General features: G+C 42.5%; 1 protein-coding gene across 5 annotated transcripts in view; it reads right to left on the reverse strand.

Annotated features, from left to right (window-relative positions):
• The window catches only part of NCAPG2 (non-SMC condensin II complex subunit G2), a 65,382-nt gene extending 48,844 nt beyond the window's left edge, over nt 1-16,538 (reverse strand). Inside the window, exons 1-9 of one of the 5 annotated variants that reach the window (XM_025993729.2) lie at nt 16,414-16,538; nt 15,389-15,500; nt 15,015-15,134; nt 11,356-11,544; nt 10,889-11,003; nt 8,654-8,808; nt 7,011-7,145; nt 3,912-4,006; nt 2,549-2,618 (exon numbers count right to left, since the gene is read on the reverse strand). In XM_025993729.2, coding sequence (XP_025849514.1) covers nt 2,549-2,618; nt 3,912-4,006; nt 7,011-7,145; nt 8,654-8,808; nt 10,889-11,003; nt 11,356-11,544; nt 15,015-15,092 — 837 coding nt within the window. In that variant the 5' untranslated portion in view covers nt 15,093-15,134; nt 15,389-15,500; nt 16,414-16,538. Of the gene's footprint in view, nt 1-2,548; nt 2,619-3,911; nt 4,007-7,010; nt 7,146-8,653; nt 8,809-10,888; nt 11,004-11,355; nt 11,545-15,014; nt 15,135-15,388; nt 15,501-15,540; nt 15,884-16,413 lie in introns of those variants that run through there. The other 4 variants (XM_072763284.1, XM_072763287.1, XM_072763285.1 and 1 more) reach the window with 4 other exon arrangements.
• Nucleotides 16,539-16,753: the final 215 nt, after the last annotated feature.

The following is a 16,753-nucleotide window of genomic DNA, read 5'->3' on the forward strand; positions in this document are numbered from 1 at the left end:
AGGGATTGCATTAAACGTATAAAGAAGATGTGGTTTATGTATACAATGGAATATTACTCAGCCATTAGAAACGACAAATACCCACCATTTGCTTCAACGTGGATGGAACTGGAGGGTATTATGCTGAGTGAAATAAGTCAATCGGAGAAGGACAAACAGTGTATGTTCTCATTCATTTGGGGAATATGAATAATAGTGAAAGGGAATATAAAGGAAGGGAGAAGAAATGTTGGGAAATATCAGGAAGGGAGACAGAACATAAAGACTCCTAACTCGGGGAAACGAACTAGGGATGGTGGAGGGGGAGGAGGGCGGGTGTTGGAGGGGAATGGGTGACGGGCACTGAGGTGGACACTTGACGGGATGAGCACTGGGTGTTTTTTTGTATGTTGGTAAATTGAACACCAATAAAAATTAATTAAAAAAAAAAAAAAAAGACATTTTTGAAACAAAGCAGAGAAATTTAAATGTTTTAAAAAATACCCGGAAACTGTTAATTTTGTTAAGTATGTTAAAGGCCGTACATAACCCTATTCCTTAGAGATGCATACTAAAGCACATAGATATCAGATGTCCTATTTGGAACTTGCTTGAAAAACTGGAAGGGAGGGAGGAAGAGGGAAGCCGAGCCTGAGAAGTACAGAACTGTACTAAAATTCAGTACAGATTGAATCAATTATGTGTGCAACTATTAACACTTTTTTTTTAAATTGGGATTTATTTATTTTTAGTGATCTTTACACCCAATACAGGACTCAAACCCACAACTAGAAATCAAGAGTTGCACATTCCACCAACAGAGCCAGCCAGGCACCCCTACAAACATTTTTTTTTTTTTTTAAGATTTTATTTATTTACACATGAGAGACAGAGAAAGAGAGAGAGGGAGGGAGGCAGAGACACAGGCAGAGGGAGAAGCAGGCTCCATGTAGGGAGCCCAATGCGGGACTCGATCCCAAGACTCCAGGATCACGCCCTGGGCTGAAGGCAGCACTAAACCGCTGAGCCACCCGGGCTGCCCAACATTTATTTTTAAAACCACTATTGGAGGAACACGTGGTTGGCTCAGCAGTTGAGCCTTTGGCTCAGGGCATGATCTGGAGTTCCAAGATCCAGCCCTGCATCAGGCTCCCTGCAGAGAGCCTGATTCTCCTCTGCCTGTGTCTCTGCCTCTCCTCTCATGAATAAGTAACTAAAATCTTTAAGTAAACAAACAAATAAATCCACTATTAGAGAAAAGGGGGACCAATATTCTTTCCTATGAACAAATGTCATGAATAATAAAACTGCAAAAATGTATAGCAATGTCCTGGTTTTGTCCCTTCCTCCAAAAACTTTTACACTGCAAAATGACTGTAGATGCTGTCAGCAGTGGATATGAGAGATCATTTTCTCTTCTAGAAGCAGAAGTCAGTGATAAACCAAGTTTAAGCTGCACAGGAGCAGAGTGGACAGAAGGAAGCTCCAGAGATCAGTAAAGCTCTCCCCAACCCACCAGCTCAGGGCCTGCTCCCCTCTCTGACTTAGTTTAAAAATTTTACTCTCAGAAAGAAAACATGTTTGACAGCCTCGTATAAGAAAAACACAAAGGATATTGACAAAAAGTATGCTGATATTTTTCCAAAAGAGCCTTTGAGCCTTACTGTGATTGTGAATTACACAGCCACATCTTCATAATGCAGATATTCCACAGTCATTCAAGGTTAGCCAAAATTCAAAACAAATGTCTTTAATTTCTCAACAATAATGTAACTGAAAGAGGCAGTTTGAGGTTCCAGAGCAAAAAAGCCCAACAGAAACAGAACCCTAACCACAAACTCAATTTTAAATTTTCTAGTGGTGGGGTGCCTCGTAGGTTCTGTCATTTAGACATCTGCCTTCAGTTCAGGTCATGATCGCAGGGTCCTGGGATGGAGCCCCACCTCAGGCTCCCTGCTCAGTGGGGAGTCTGATTCTGCCTGCAGCTCACCCTGCCTGTGCTCTCTCTCTGTGTGTGTCAAGTAAATAAAATCATAAATAAAAACTTTCTCATAGCAATATTAAAAACAAAGAGACAAGCAAAATTATTTTAGTAATATATTTTGTTCAGCCCAATATAGCCAAACACTATCATTTCAACATGCAAGCAGTATTTTTAAAACATTCTGAGATATTTTACATTCTTCTTCCCCCACTATGTCTTCAGAATCTGGTGTGTTTCTTACACTTATAGCACGTCTCAACTCAGACTAGGCACATTCCCCGTGCATGGCAGCTACAGGTGGGTGGACATTACAGATCTAATAAACCTACCAAAATGATATGGGGCAAGTCTTGATTTCTCTCAAACCACACATCTCAATGAGTGGCAGGAATCCTGGGTCTCAGACTGAGCATGAACATTTGTGGGAATGGGAATGAAATCTCCATCCCATGGAGTCTCATTATCTGACTTTATTTTGACAAAGAGCATCAACACAGATATTAAATGACTATCCATGACAACTTATTATTTACTAGAATACAACAAAAATGAATGTTAACATTTAATAAAATGAAAAGAAAATACCTCCAATATGTTTCCTGAGGCCTTTTTCCAAGCTCTGAAATAAATTTCTGCAATGTATACCATCAAATTTCTATGGGAAAGAAAAGAAAGTTAATGCATGTTCAAACCACTACACTTTTTTTTTTTTAAGTTTATTATTTATTTTGTTTTTCTGACAGAGCCAGGGACTCCTGGATCTCGAGGTCATGAGTTTGAGCCCCACATTGGGTATCTCTTAGTTCAACCCCAATATTCTGCCAGTAGGGAAACAGGAGGAGAAAGCATTCTAGCAAACAGCAGGAGCTCTGTCATAGAGTCAGAGTCAAATCTCAGCTCAGTACTTAACCAAAGCTAGCTGCCTGACAGAGGGAACTCAGCAACCAAGCCCACCTCAACAGTTGAAGGATTCCATTTGAAAATGCACACTAAGTACTCAGCTGCAGAGCAGATTACGCACTGAACTCTACACCTGGCAAACAGAAAACATTCAAACATTCACCGTGACAGCTCCAACTGCTGTGAGGTTCCAAGAGGCTGAGAGCTCCGACTTGTGCATGCATCCCTAGACTATTTGCCTGCAGGACTCTTCCCACCCAACCACATAGCTCAGTCCACAGTAAACAGGAAAGTAGACATTACATTCAAATGGTATCAGAAGGGGATCCCTGGGTGGCTCAGTAGTTTAGCGCCTGCCCTCGGCCCAGGGTGTGATCCTGGAGACCCAGAATCAAGTCCCACGTCTGGCTCTCTGCATGGGGCCTGCTTCTCCCTCTGCCTGTGTCTCTGTCTCTCTCTTATGAATGAATAAATAAAACCTTTAAAAAAAAAATGGTATCAGAAGTACTTGTGACATGGAATTTATTCCGTGTCCATGTCCATACTGCAACTGAGACTAAGATTTAACTGGTAAATATTTTGACTATTTAAAGAACAACCACGAGTTAAAATCTTAACTTAAATGTCATTACTGAAAATGACTTCCTACAGCGGGGAAAAAACTATACAGTGATACAATAATACATAATATGTAGTTAAAAACAACACATAGTAAAAACAGTACATCACAAATAATATAATCTAAGAGATAATTTTTAAAGCTTCCAATACATTAATATAACTATTTTTTTTTTTAAGATTTTATTTATTCATGAGAGACACAGAGAGAGGCAGAGACACAGGCAGAGAGAGAGAAGCAGGCTCCATGCAGGGAGCTGGATGTGGGACTTCATCCCGGGACTCCAAGATCACACCCTGGGCGGAAGGCAGACGCTCAACCGCTGAGCTACCCAGCTGTCCCAATTAATATAACTTTAAAAGTCAGGTCAAATAGCATATTCTAAAATCATCAAGACAACACAAAATACCAATTGCCCTCAATACTTACTTTTGTAACCCCTGTAACTGGTTTCTAATGGTCTCGTGGATCATTTTAATAAAATTTACATTCCAAATGAAGAGTGAACTAAGAAATCTTCTTCCCTATAAAGAAAAATAAGATACAATGTTGCAACCAAATAAAAAGTTCAGATAACTAAAAAGGAAACAATTCCTTGGATGTTAGTAACAGAAAAGTCTGTTATTCTCAGTGAAGGAAGCATATATAACTACAACTCAGGGCCTCAGTGGGGGTGTCGGAGGGATAGAGCTCAGGAGCAGGGCCACGGCAAAAGGATCTCCCCTCTGGAGGGTCCAGCACTGACCTCCTTCTGTGCTCAGCCACAGGACTGCACAGACATGTGCCATGCTGCTCAGTAGCTCAATTTGTAAATGCTCCACAAACATTTCATTCTGGCTCTGTCTACATTGGCTAAAATCAAAGAATCCTTCATTTCATCTTTTATAAATGAGAAAAGTGAGGACTTGTGAAGAGGCTTAGTATCTGCCAAACTAGAATTTTCAAATACACACAGTCCCCGTGTTAGTTTATATGCATACTACTAGATGACACATGGCCCTAAAAAGCAGTAATACGATACTTACACTCTACACAGCACATAAAATATATCTAAAACTTTTCCTGCAAACAATACCCTCACCTCTTTACTGCTTACCAGTCCACCAGTACTGTCTCTGGAATCCCATAGAAATGCAACACACTTTGATATAAATAGCAGGGCACCCATGCTTGCAAAGGCATGGGTAATACTTTTTAAATACTTAAAAAGTATTTACTATAAGTACTTGCCATGATAGCACAAGATATTTGTCATTTATCCAGAATGAACTAACCAAAGTAAGGACTCATTAGGAAACTAAGTTTAGATATCATAAATTCAAAAGACATCAATTTAAAAAAAAAAAAGGGGAGTGTTAAAAGAGACATACGTTTATGCCTGTACTACCAATTGCACCTCCACACACACACAGGCTGACATGCAGGTCAGCACCCACTATGTACAAGTCACTGTAAGTGGAACTGACTTGTCTGGCCCCCTCTGCTGCTTGGCTCTGAGCCTCACACTCTATCACAGTCCTGGAGATGCTGAGGGCACAGGCCTGAGGCATCTTTACCAACGACGATGAGTTGGTAACAGCAATGAGCAGTTGGAATACCTCCCACGTGCTCAGAACCTGCCAGGCGCTATGCTAATGGCTCTAGGCATGTATGCACAGCACTTTGTCCCTCTGGAACCGTGACAAAGAACCACTGTGCTTCCTATTTTACAGAAGGAAACAAAAGGTTCAAAGTAGTCTCATTAAGGCCACCATCTAGTAGGTGAACTGACAGGGATCTGGTCAGTATGATCAGTGACCACATATGGCCCTTTTAACCTCTCTAGCTGGAGAGGGTATGCTCGAGTAAGCAAAGCAAGGTCAAACCATGTCTTTGCTCCTGACTAGCTGTAGGACCTTCATTTATGGACCTCAAATCCAAGAAGTCTTTCTCACCTACTTCAGGGAGGAGTGGCGACTTCCTCCTTTTGCCTCATGTATGTATGAGGCAATGACCAAACAAAGGCTATTTTCTGTAATATAAACATTCTTCTTTGCACTTCTAGCATGGGAATATAGTCCACATTCAGTAAAGGACTACATCCGAATCCTAAGATAACAAGTCAGAACTGTTCAAGAGAACTATACAAGCCACTCCATAATTTTTAATTTTCTTTTTTTTTTTTAAGATTTACTTATTTATTTATTCATGATAGAGAGAGAGAGAGAAGCAGAGACACAGGCAGAGGGAGAAGCAGGCTCCACGCTGGGAGCCCAACATGGGACTTGATGCCGGGACTCCAAGATCGCGCCCTGGGCCAAAGGCAGGCGCCAGAGTGCTGAGCCACCCAGGGATCCCCAATTTTTAATTTTCTAATAGCCACAGTAATAAAAGGAAAAAAGATTCAATTAATTTTAATAATATATTTACCTAAGCCAACATAGCCAAATTGTTTCCATTTAAATATGTAATAAGTATATAAAAATAGCTAATGAGCTATTTTACATTCTTTTTCATAATAAATTTTGAATCCATGAAGCTTATAATTTGCTGGCCACAGTCCACATGCTCAGTAGCCTCATGTGGGAATGACCACCAAAACGGACCATGCAGCAGTGGCCAGAAGCTGCTCTTTGGATTGACTGGATGGCAGAAAAAAAGAAATCTGAGAATATTATGTGATGATGGTTCTGAGTATATGCCAGTTAGCCAGGATTAGGGCAGAGCGTCAGGTTCAATCCACTGGGAAGTGCTTTCTCAACCTTATTTTTAAAATTTTGTTAGTGAGGAGATCCCTGGGTGGCTCAGCGGTATAGTGCCTGGCTTAGGCCCAGGGCATGATCCTGGAGTCCCGGGATCGAGTCCCCAAGTCGGGCTGCCTACATGGAGCCTGCTTCTCCTTCTGCCTGTGTCTCTGCCTCTCTCTTTCTCTCTCTCCCTCATGAATAAATAAAATCTTTAAGAAAAAAATTTGTTAGTGAACATACCATGCAATATTGGTTTCTGGTCTGATTCATCACTTAAACACAACATCCAGTGCTCATTGCAAGTACCCTCTTTAATGCCCATCACTCATCTAGCCCATCTTCCAATCTTTTTTTTTTTTTTAAGATTTTATTTATTTATTCATGAGAGATACAGAGAGAGAGAGAGACAGAGACACAGGCAGAGGGAGAAGCAGGCTCCATGCAGGAAGCCCGATGTGGCACATGATCCTGGGACCCCAGGATCACATCCTGGGCCGAAGGTAGGCACTAAACTGCTCAGCCACCCAGGGATCCCCGATCATTCTTAATTTAAAGTGTAATCCCAGCTCCCCTAGGATTCACAGCCACCTATTACCATCTGACTTAATGATGAAATAAGCAACAATTTATAAAATGTATGCATAATACTACTATGTGGTAAAAATATAACAACTCTTGAGAGCTAAGCTGACTCTTTCATTAGAACACTGACTGTGGTACAAGAGCAACTACATGAACCCAGAGAAAAAACAACCATTAAAAAGCAGTTCACAAAAACACCAAAAGAGAAAAACCTGGTTACCTCCTCTTTCTTGATATATTTAACACTTATGAAACACTCAAGTAGCATATCTTTAATTTCTTTACTTTCCTCTAAATCATAATCAAAGCAATATAAAGCCTGATGAATACGCCAAAGCCGACATATGTCTGTGCCCTAGGAATGACATAAAGAAAAATGTTAGTTTTTTAATAAACAATTAAGGTCACATTTCAAATTTACAATAAAAACACTTTATGTAATAAATAATTACAACTCTAGATTATTCATCAAAAAGGAAAAAACCATGGCAAAAGCAAAGAGAAGCACCAATAGGCAGCACTATCTGGTTTCTGCAATGCCGAGTGCAGCAGCCACCAGCCCTGTTAGGCTACAGAGCACAGAAGTGTGCCTAATACGATGAGGGACCTGGTGTTTAGTTTTCCTCACTACAAGTGAAACTTAAATAGCCCTGTGCTGCTGGTGGCGCCCACACGCTACCACACAGGTGTAAAACACTAGAGACATTAAGTCCTGATTTAAAAGCTAAACAGAAAATAAATAAATAAATAAATAGCTAAACAGAAAGACAGGAAAAATGATTTTTTAAAAACAGTTTTTAAAAAGATAAACCAACAATGACAATCCTATGACAAACTGTGGGAGTAGACAGTCTTTTCTGTCATCAAACTGGCGGCTCCTTGGAGGTCGTGGTGAGACAGACCCAGATAGTGGGAGTGTGATGAAGTGCAAGCTTGCTATGAAATTGGCAATGAGTATCAAGGTCAAACCCACTAACCATGAATCTCATTTCTAAGAATCTGTCATAAGAAAGTAAAGGTATGAGGGGAAGAAAGAGGAAGAGAAATTCCTAAATATCCCTAAAATGGAAATTCCTTAGATAGTGGAATTACAGAGGATTTCATTTTCCTCATTTTCCCTTCTTCACTTGTCCAATTTTCTAAGATGAACATTAAATATCTGTTGTTCTCTTGATCAGGGGACAGAAACAGTTCTCTTTCTGGATATCTTAACTGCACACCAAAGATGAACGGCTGAGAAATGCACCAAGTTAAATCCAATCCTCAAACCTGCTCTCTAAAACTTTAGGTCTAGGCTTTAGTCTGACACGACCCCCATCCTACAAGTGTGGATGTACTCCACGTGGGCCCAAGGACTTTCTCTACCACTCCTGCCCCATCACCCTTCACCACACACATCCAATCCTATGCAGTCTCAGAGGACCACACTAACATGGGCAGCCATTCCTACTTATCTCATCCCTTCTTCGCTACTAAAAATATCCACTTTTGCTAACAGTGGCAATGTAACCCTTCAAAATCCCATCTGCAGCAGATAGATGTGGCTACAGGTTAAGAACTTCTGAGTTCTGGCCCTTGCTGCTTCCCTGCCTCTTCCTCCAGCCTGGAACTCACACAACAAAGTGGAGGTGGAGCAGCCGCCTTGCTACCATGAAGTGGTGAGAGAGGGCAAGGACAACACACCCTGGAAGGTAGAGGAGAAAGCCTGCATGAAACTGCAATGTGGAGCCATTGCCTGCTGCCCTCCCCCAAACATCTTAAAAAAGACCCTAACCCGGGAAGCAACTGCAGTCAGGCCACTTATGAGTGAACATAATTCATAACTGGTATAAACACATGCACTATTTTAAAAAGTAAACATACTGTTTTAGTCTCCAGGCTCTTCCTTAACAGCATGATAAAAGCAGTCTTTCCCATATCTTCCTTGGCAAGCAGACCTTTCTCCCACCACATGACACACAAATCCTGAATGGAACTCTGCAGCTTTCTTTCAGATTCAGGTAATGCATATAAAATACCTAAAACAGAGCACAGTAAATGCTCAATTAGTAAATTACTATAAACTAATATTAGCTCAGAGTCAATAGTGTAAAGTACCATGACTCACAAAGGTTTGCTAAGCAAACATTAGTTTACATCTAACTTGCCAGAAATTTATATACATTATTTATAGAATACAAATGATAATAACTTTTAAAAAACTGTTAACTACTGTTATAAAAGCAGATCCAATAGAATACAGAATTTTAGTACTGTAAGACTCAGAAGGGTCACACTGTCCAAACCCCTTGTTTAAGAGAGGCAGGTATTCACACTACCCACCCACTACAACACCCACAGGTAATACTCAACACCAAACCCAGGTCAGGTGACCAGTAACCCACTACAACTGTCCTTCATAAGTTGGCCTCAAATTCTGGCTCACTGGCGAAAAACAGTAAAAGAATTATTAAAATGGGGATCCCTGGGTGGCGCAGCGGTTTGGCGCCTGCCTTTGGCCCAGGGCGCGATCCTGGAGACCCGGGATCGAATCCCACGTCAGGCTCCTGGTGCATGGACCCTGCTTCTCCCTCTGCCTGTGTCTCTGCCTCTCTCTCTCTCTCTCTCTCTCTCTGTGTGTGACTATCATAAATAAATAAAAAAAAAAATTTTAAAAATTAAAAAAAAAAAAAAGAATTATTAAAATGAAAAAAAAAAAGAATTATTAAAATGAATACAAAAACTGCAGTGCTTTTATTAATTGAAAAGCTCAAGAATGAAATGAAAATACTAATAATATGTTCATAATTATAACCCATAGATATCTGAATGCCATTACATACACGTTAAATTCCTGAATTAATGGGAAGTTAGAAACTAGGGATCCCTGGGTGGCGCAGCGGTTTGGCGCCTGCCTTTGGCCCAGGGCGCGATCCTGGAGACCCGGGATCAAATCCCACATCGGACTCCCGGTGCATGGAGCCTGCTTCTTCCTCTGCCTGTGTCTCTGCCTCTCTCTCTCTGTGACTATCATAAATAAATAAAAAAAAAAAAAAGAAAAAGAAAAAAGAAACAACTACAATATCAGCACTAATCATTTTATAAAAGTTATTTGGAGACTGAAAATAAACTATGGTTACATTCACAAAACACTGGGAACTATTTATATACTGATTAGGGCTAACATCTTAATCAGACATTGTATTTCAATGCAAGAATTCTGAATAAAACATCTACATACATCTAAGTGTTAGCACTAAGAATGAAAAGTCTGATGGGAAAGTGTGTCAAACAGAATTAATTACAATGTGAAAGTGAGGACACTTAGGTGATTTTTCTTCTCATTACTTAAAATCATTTGTGCATCTTTTATATCTGTAAAATAGTTTTCTGTATTTTATAATTAGATATTCTCATTAATTCTTAGTGTTCCTCCTAAATTAGAAACTACAGTTTCACAGTTTAATTAAAATCTGAAAAGCACCATGATACAAATTTTAACAGTAAAGTTTCCCTAATTGTCAACAACTATTTCTCAGGTCACTTTCATAACATATTTAAAAAATGATGCAGCGTCACAAATGCTTGGTTAAACTGAAACTTTCTGGCAGTAATCACCAACTGAGGAATTTATAATCTGACCATTTTTCCTTAATAAGCTCTTACCACTGTTCCCATAGGTCAAAAAAGACGTACTGGAAAATCTGGGAACAGCAGTCAGTTCTTCAGTAATTTACATTCTAAATCAGTGCATCAGGATAGCCCTTAAAATAATACTTCTTGGGACACCTGAGTGGCTCAAGGGTTGAGCATCTGCCTTCAGATCAGGGCGTGACCCCGGGGTCTTTGGATTGAGTCCCACATCAGGCTCCCCGCAGGGAGCCTTCTTCTCCTTCTGCCTGTGTCTCTGCCCCTCTCTCTGTGTCACTTATGAATAAAAAAAAAAACTTAAAAAAAAAAAAAGAATACTTCTTTGCTCTTTTTCTAGCTGAAGTAAAAGAGCTTAAAAGTAAAGTTACACCTTAATACATCTGCTTCTACATGAAGACTGGCTCCTTCCACAGAGAACCAGTAGATGCCCACCTCTAAACATGCCACGATATCACAAATGCAACTCACCATTCAACATCACTGCACATTCCAGTAAGTCTTCATAGTTCTCACTTTCATTTATTACAGATACAGAAGCAAGAACCACACATGTAATTGCATGAATTATTTCTATGCTGTTTTTCTACAAATGAAAAAAATTCAAATTCAAGTGACTTAAAATCAACTTAAAATAGAATTTTCAAAAGAAATGTGAATGTTACTAACTTTATAAAAATTAACCCACACTTCTAGCTTATTCAAAAAAGTAAATTAAATTTGAATACAGGTCAGTTGTCCAAAGAGAACAGCAACATTGAATAGCAGATTAATAATGGGCAGGATTGTTTAAAGTAAAACTATAATAAACATACTCCTAATATTCTTTCTTAAATTCTAGCTTTTTTTCATCACTTAAAATTCAATTACATACAATATATTTTTTTTTTTTAACAAATTAAAGGTAACAGGTTTTCTATTTGAAAAATTACTACTACCATTTTTGATTCATGCTCTGTTTCCATAATGTCTTCACCCTGGACTTCCAACGTCTGCCACTCAGCCACAGGGCTTTCTAACAATACACCCGTTAATAAATTCTTGAGCCTTTGCCATAGCTCTTCTTTCTGTTTCCTTGATAATTCATCTAGTAATTCATTTAGGCTGAAAGGGTCAGAAGCATCTTTCTGCAAAATAAATAGCAATTGTTATATTTCAATTACAAAAATTAGTTCTATCCCCTTTATAATGGCATCAAAAGGAAGTTTTGCTAAATTAAGTGCATTCATTAAGTGCTAAGCTAATGATCATTTCAAGAGTTGAGCTGTAGTTTTGAAATACTTTTCCTAAGTGGAAAAGTACAGGAATTATGAGACAGAAAGTAGCAGATGCCAGGGCACCTGGGTGGCTCAGTAAATGAAGCATCTGCCTTTGGCTCAGGGTGTGATCCCAGGTTTCTGGGATGGAGCCCCGTGGAGCCTGCTTCTCTCTCTCCCTCTGTCCCTCTCCTCACTTGTGTGTACACACTCTCACTCAGTGTAATAAGTAAATTCAAAAAGTAAAATAAGAAAGTAGCAGGTTTCTCATCTACATATTCAGCCCTAGTAACCTAGTCTTTGGAGTTTAAAACTTTACCCACTTAGAAATATCCTCTCTAAAATCAATCCATCCAGACATCCACCACTCCAGGCCTATCATCAGGGCACAAAGTATGTTGGAGCTGTACAATAACAACAACACAGCCAAGCCAACTGAGTATACTTGAAGTTGCTGATCTCTAACCCAACTTGGACCCTCAACACCCCCTCTTACTCATCTCTAGACATCATTCTCTTCTTTTAACCAGTGAGATTATATCAGATCCTCTCAACTATCCCTAAAACCTCCGAGCCAACCATTTCTTCTCACTCTGAGCTGATGAGCTTACTCTCTGATACAGCAAATAGAAACCATTACCAAAGGGGTAGAGCATTCATCTTAAAGGGACTGCGTGCAGCCAACGTGAGCACCAAACAAGTGACCGTAACGGATTATAACCCAATCAATAACCAGTGCAACGAAACTGATAATAAATAAATAAATAACAAACAGCATCAGCATGCTATAGATCACCAATGAATAAATATGGAAGGAATATGGGGTTAGAAAATCACAATTTTCTATACTATATACTATAATAGCCATTATAGTAATAAATGTTTCAGGCAAGAATCATCAATTGATACTAAAACCAGTAGGTACAAGTCTGATGAAGAGCAGGGTATTTACCTAATCTCAACTTACTTCCCCAATTAAGATCACTTATTAATTATGAAGGTGGAAACAGCAGCTTGACAGTGCAGAAATCTGGTATACCCCAACCTAAGTGACTGATTAAAACTAACCTCAGCAATAACAGGACAAATGGACATCATGTGCCTCCACTGAGGAAGACAAAACACCACTTATGCAGCTCCTGTCAAAACGCATAAAATGAATTTAACCAAATCATCAAAGAAGAGCAAACCGAAGGATATGCCACCAAACAGCTGCCTACACTCAACTATTCTGACCTACAGAATGGCATTTCATATCATTCAACTCGAAGAAAACAAGTGATGCATAATCCTACATCTTCTCATTTTCGTGTTTAACTAATAGCTACACGGTGATTAAGATACTAAATAATTAAGTGTTAATAAGGCTTGCTACTCATAAGCTAAAAGGAATGACTATGAATACAATGACTAACTCAGCATCCTCCTGAGATATGTGCTGCTGAGCAACAGTCCAAGGCACTAGGGCATGTGACCAGGGGTAGCTGCGGACAAGGAAATCAAAGGGCGCCCTGTCACTACAACATCAGCCTGATCCTGTAGGGACTGTGCTACCCAGATGTTGCTATTTTGGCCTTTTGATTTTAAATTAATATTAACTAGCTTCATCATCATCAATTTAGTTTGTGATAGTAGTTAATACTATGACAAAAGTTTGCAACAATAATCTTGTAAACTTTAAAACACACGTGTATGGCACACATAACAGAACACATATCATCTACACTCCTACTAAAACAAGTGTTTATATAACATCTAAATAGTGTGCTCTCAACAGACACTTCTGAGATGTGCTGCCTGTGAGTTTGTACTGACTATTTTTGTTTACAGGTACAGGTACTATTTTACAATATGAAATCATATCATAATTCATTTCCCTCTTAAAAATAATTCCAGGATGCCTGGATGGCTCAGTGGTTGAGCGTCTGCCTTTGGCTCAGGTTGTGACCCCAGGATCCTGGGATAGAGTCCTGCGTCGGGCTCCCCACAGGGAGCCTGCTTCTCTCTCTGCCTGTGTCTCTGCTTCTCTTTGTGTCTCCCATGAATAAATAAATAAAATCTCTTAAAAAAGAAGAAAAAAAAAAACTTCATAAATGTTGCTAGCAACAAATTTTCTACTAGGTTTCTCTCCACTTAATTACTACTTTTTTTTTTTAATTACTACTAACTTAATTTTCACTGCATGAGCAAGACAAGTGACATATGCATCTTCTGACCCAAAGTCACAAGTGTTTTAGAATTGATACCTTTACTGTTGGGGTTCCTCAGGGTTCTGTCCTAGGCTTCTCTTCTTACACTACAGATGGTCCCGTTGCATTCCCATGACTGAAGCTTCCAAGTGTCGCTGAGGACACCCAAATCTGTCTCTATGCAGGCCTCTTTCTTGGGCTTTAGGTACAGCTACTGATCCACCTACTGGTCATCGTGTGCATATCCCCCTGGCAGTCATCCACAATGTCCCAAATGGAGCCTATCGTCCTCTAAAACCTGCCTTCTTCCCACTGAAAGGCACCACAAGTCAGAACCTGGCATCCACCGTGGCCTACATCCAGTCAAGAGCACCACCACCTTGCAACCTGACAGCTTGCAAAGGCACCCACATCTCCTAATGCAACCACCATTGTGCAGGGCACAGCCTCTTCACTACTCTCCAGGCTCTTGCTGCCATCTTCCACCTATGTGTATACAAGCCCCCATTCCTCTCAGGATAACATGGTAAAGAAGGGCTGTCATAATCCAAATCTCAGCCCCTGCCTCTTCTGCCTGACCTGGCATTTCTATGCCCTAGCCCTACCAAATATCTTCAAGCTCAAACACAGTGTATCTTCTCTGGTCTTTAAAGTTATCTCCTCTACTTGGAGAGGTCCTTCCCCACATCCCTCTTTGACTGGCTGACTTGTTTACTCTTTAATCACAGCTTCCATACCCTTTCCACTGGGACAGGAAGCAGTCCGTGGCTGAATGTGGGCCCCCTCCCGTATCCTTGCCCCAGCTTAGCCTTGTTACTCTGCTACACTTACACACCTGGATCTACCACAACATTGTAAATAACCTGAGGACCAAAAAAGTTGTCTTCCTCATGCCATGCACAAAGCAAGAGATCAATAAATATTTACGTAAATAGAAGCACCTTGTGCTACATCACTTAGCATTCTTACAAGTCTCTTAAAAGAAGCAGGAAATACAGTGTGTGCATCGCTGCCCATCAGCAGGTGTATTTGAGTATAGTTCTTTTTTTTTTTTTTAAATAGACTTTGGTCCCTAAGGATTCACTGAGAGGATTATATTTCATTTGTGGATGTAAACAACCAAATCATAAGAAAACTAAACTTAAAACTTACATCAAGTTGAACAAACTGCAAAAACTCTCCAATCAGCTCCTTAGACACTGCTTGTACAAATGTCTCTCGCTTTTCCATGACAGATGAAACTGTTTTTCATGTGGCATTTACTCTGTAACCCTAGCAGAAAACAGTCATACTGAAACTTGAATTTGCAAATATAACTTTTCCTATAAGATGTAATTTGGTACTAACATCCAAAATTTAAAAAAAAAAAAAAAAAAGATCCCGTAACATCTACGGTAAACGGCTTCTAACAATATTATGACACAAACATTACCGTATCTAAAAAATAACTATTACTTTATCAAGCAAGGATGGTATCAGCATAACATTACTAACGACGTGACCAACGAAGGCTCTAGGAGGCTCACCTTCTCTCCTTTCCTTACCAAGATGCTCAGGCGGGTCTGAGTCAGCTCAGAAAAAGGAGGCTGATCCCATCAGAACAGGAACACAAAGTGTTAGAGTCAATGAAAGAAGGTACTAACAGGAAAAAAGAAAAAACACAAAGGGAGAGGCTGACCTCCGCTGCTAGATCCTGAAGGCCGCCATCCTCTGACAAGACCATCACCGCCACAGCGGCGCGGCCACCAGGGAGCTTGTTGGCAGGGCAGGTGCGGCAGGTGCTCCCCGGTGCTCCGCCGTGCTCCGCCGTGCTCCACCCACCCGCTGGGGGGCCTGTGTGCAGCCCCCGCCCGGGGCCCCGGGGGATGCTCTGCTGCACTCACAGCCGCTGGCAGCGCTCCGTCTGCAAGACTGGGCAGGAGCCCCCGGGGGCAGGGGCTGCAAGCGGCACCGGCGGGAACAGTTACGCCCCGTGGTCACGGCACGGCACCCGGTCTCCGCGAGCTGCGAGCTGCCTGTCCGTCGGCCCCGCGGCGGGGAGGACCCGCCCCGGCGGTGATGACTAACCCCACACTCTGGCCCGCTCTCCGGGACACCGCCCCTCCCCGCCAGCTGTGCCCTCGGGGCTCCCGCGGGACGCCGCGCTGGCGGGGAGCAGCCACGTCCACCGCGGGGGGCTCGGCTCGCGGGGGCGGGCGTGCGCCGAGGTCACCGCGGGTCAACGCCCCCGACCGCCCCCCGAGCCGGCCGTTCCTGCTCGGGTCCTCACAGACGCGTGCGGACAGGGTCCCGAAGCGGGGCTCCGGGGTCAGAGCTGGGGACTGAGCTGAGGGGGGGGGCGGGGGGCGGGGGGCGCGGGCGGGGCGGTCCTCCCCGAGGCCGGTCCACGGTCCTCTCCCCTCAGCCCGGGGCCGCCTCACAGCCGCCAGCCAGCCGCGGGCTCGGGCCACGGCCCACGCGGACCACCCCCCCGCCGGGCTCCGGCCGCGTCCCGCCCCCCGCCCCCCGCCCCGGGCCCGGGCCCTTCGCCCGCCGGCACCGCGGCGCTCACCTCGTGCAGGACGGCCACCGTTTCCCGCGCTCCGACCAGATTCAAACCCGCCCGCCCGCGCCGCGGACGCGCTCTGCCGGCCCGCGCGTCATCGCGCGCCGCTCTCGCGAGAGCCGAGCGTGCCTGGGTGGGGCGGCTGGCCGGCGTGCCCGGGTGGAGCCGCGGCCACGCCCTCGGCCACGCCCCCGCTCCTGGCCACGCCCCCCCGCTCCTGGCCCCGCCCCGCCGCCGGCCACACCCCTCCGCTTCTGCGCAGGTCTGGCCTCTTCGGTCTGAAGTCTCGATGTTTTATCATTGGTTTACACAGCCGAACTGATTGCCATCTCAACGTGATAATAAA

The sequence above is a fragment of the Vulpes vulpes genome, chromosome 7 (genome assembly GCF_048418805.1).
Source record: "Vulpes vulpes isolate BD-2025 chromosome 7, VulVul3, whole genome shotgun sequence".
NCBI classification, from domain to species: Eukaryota; Metazoa; Chordata; class Mammalia; order Carnivora; family Canidae; genus Vulpes; species Vulpes vulpes.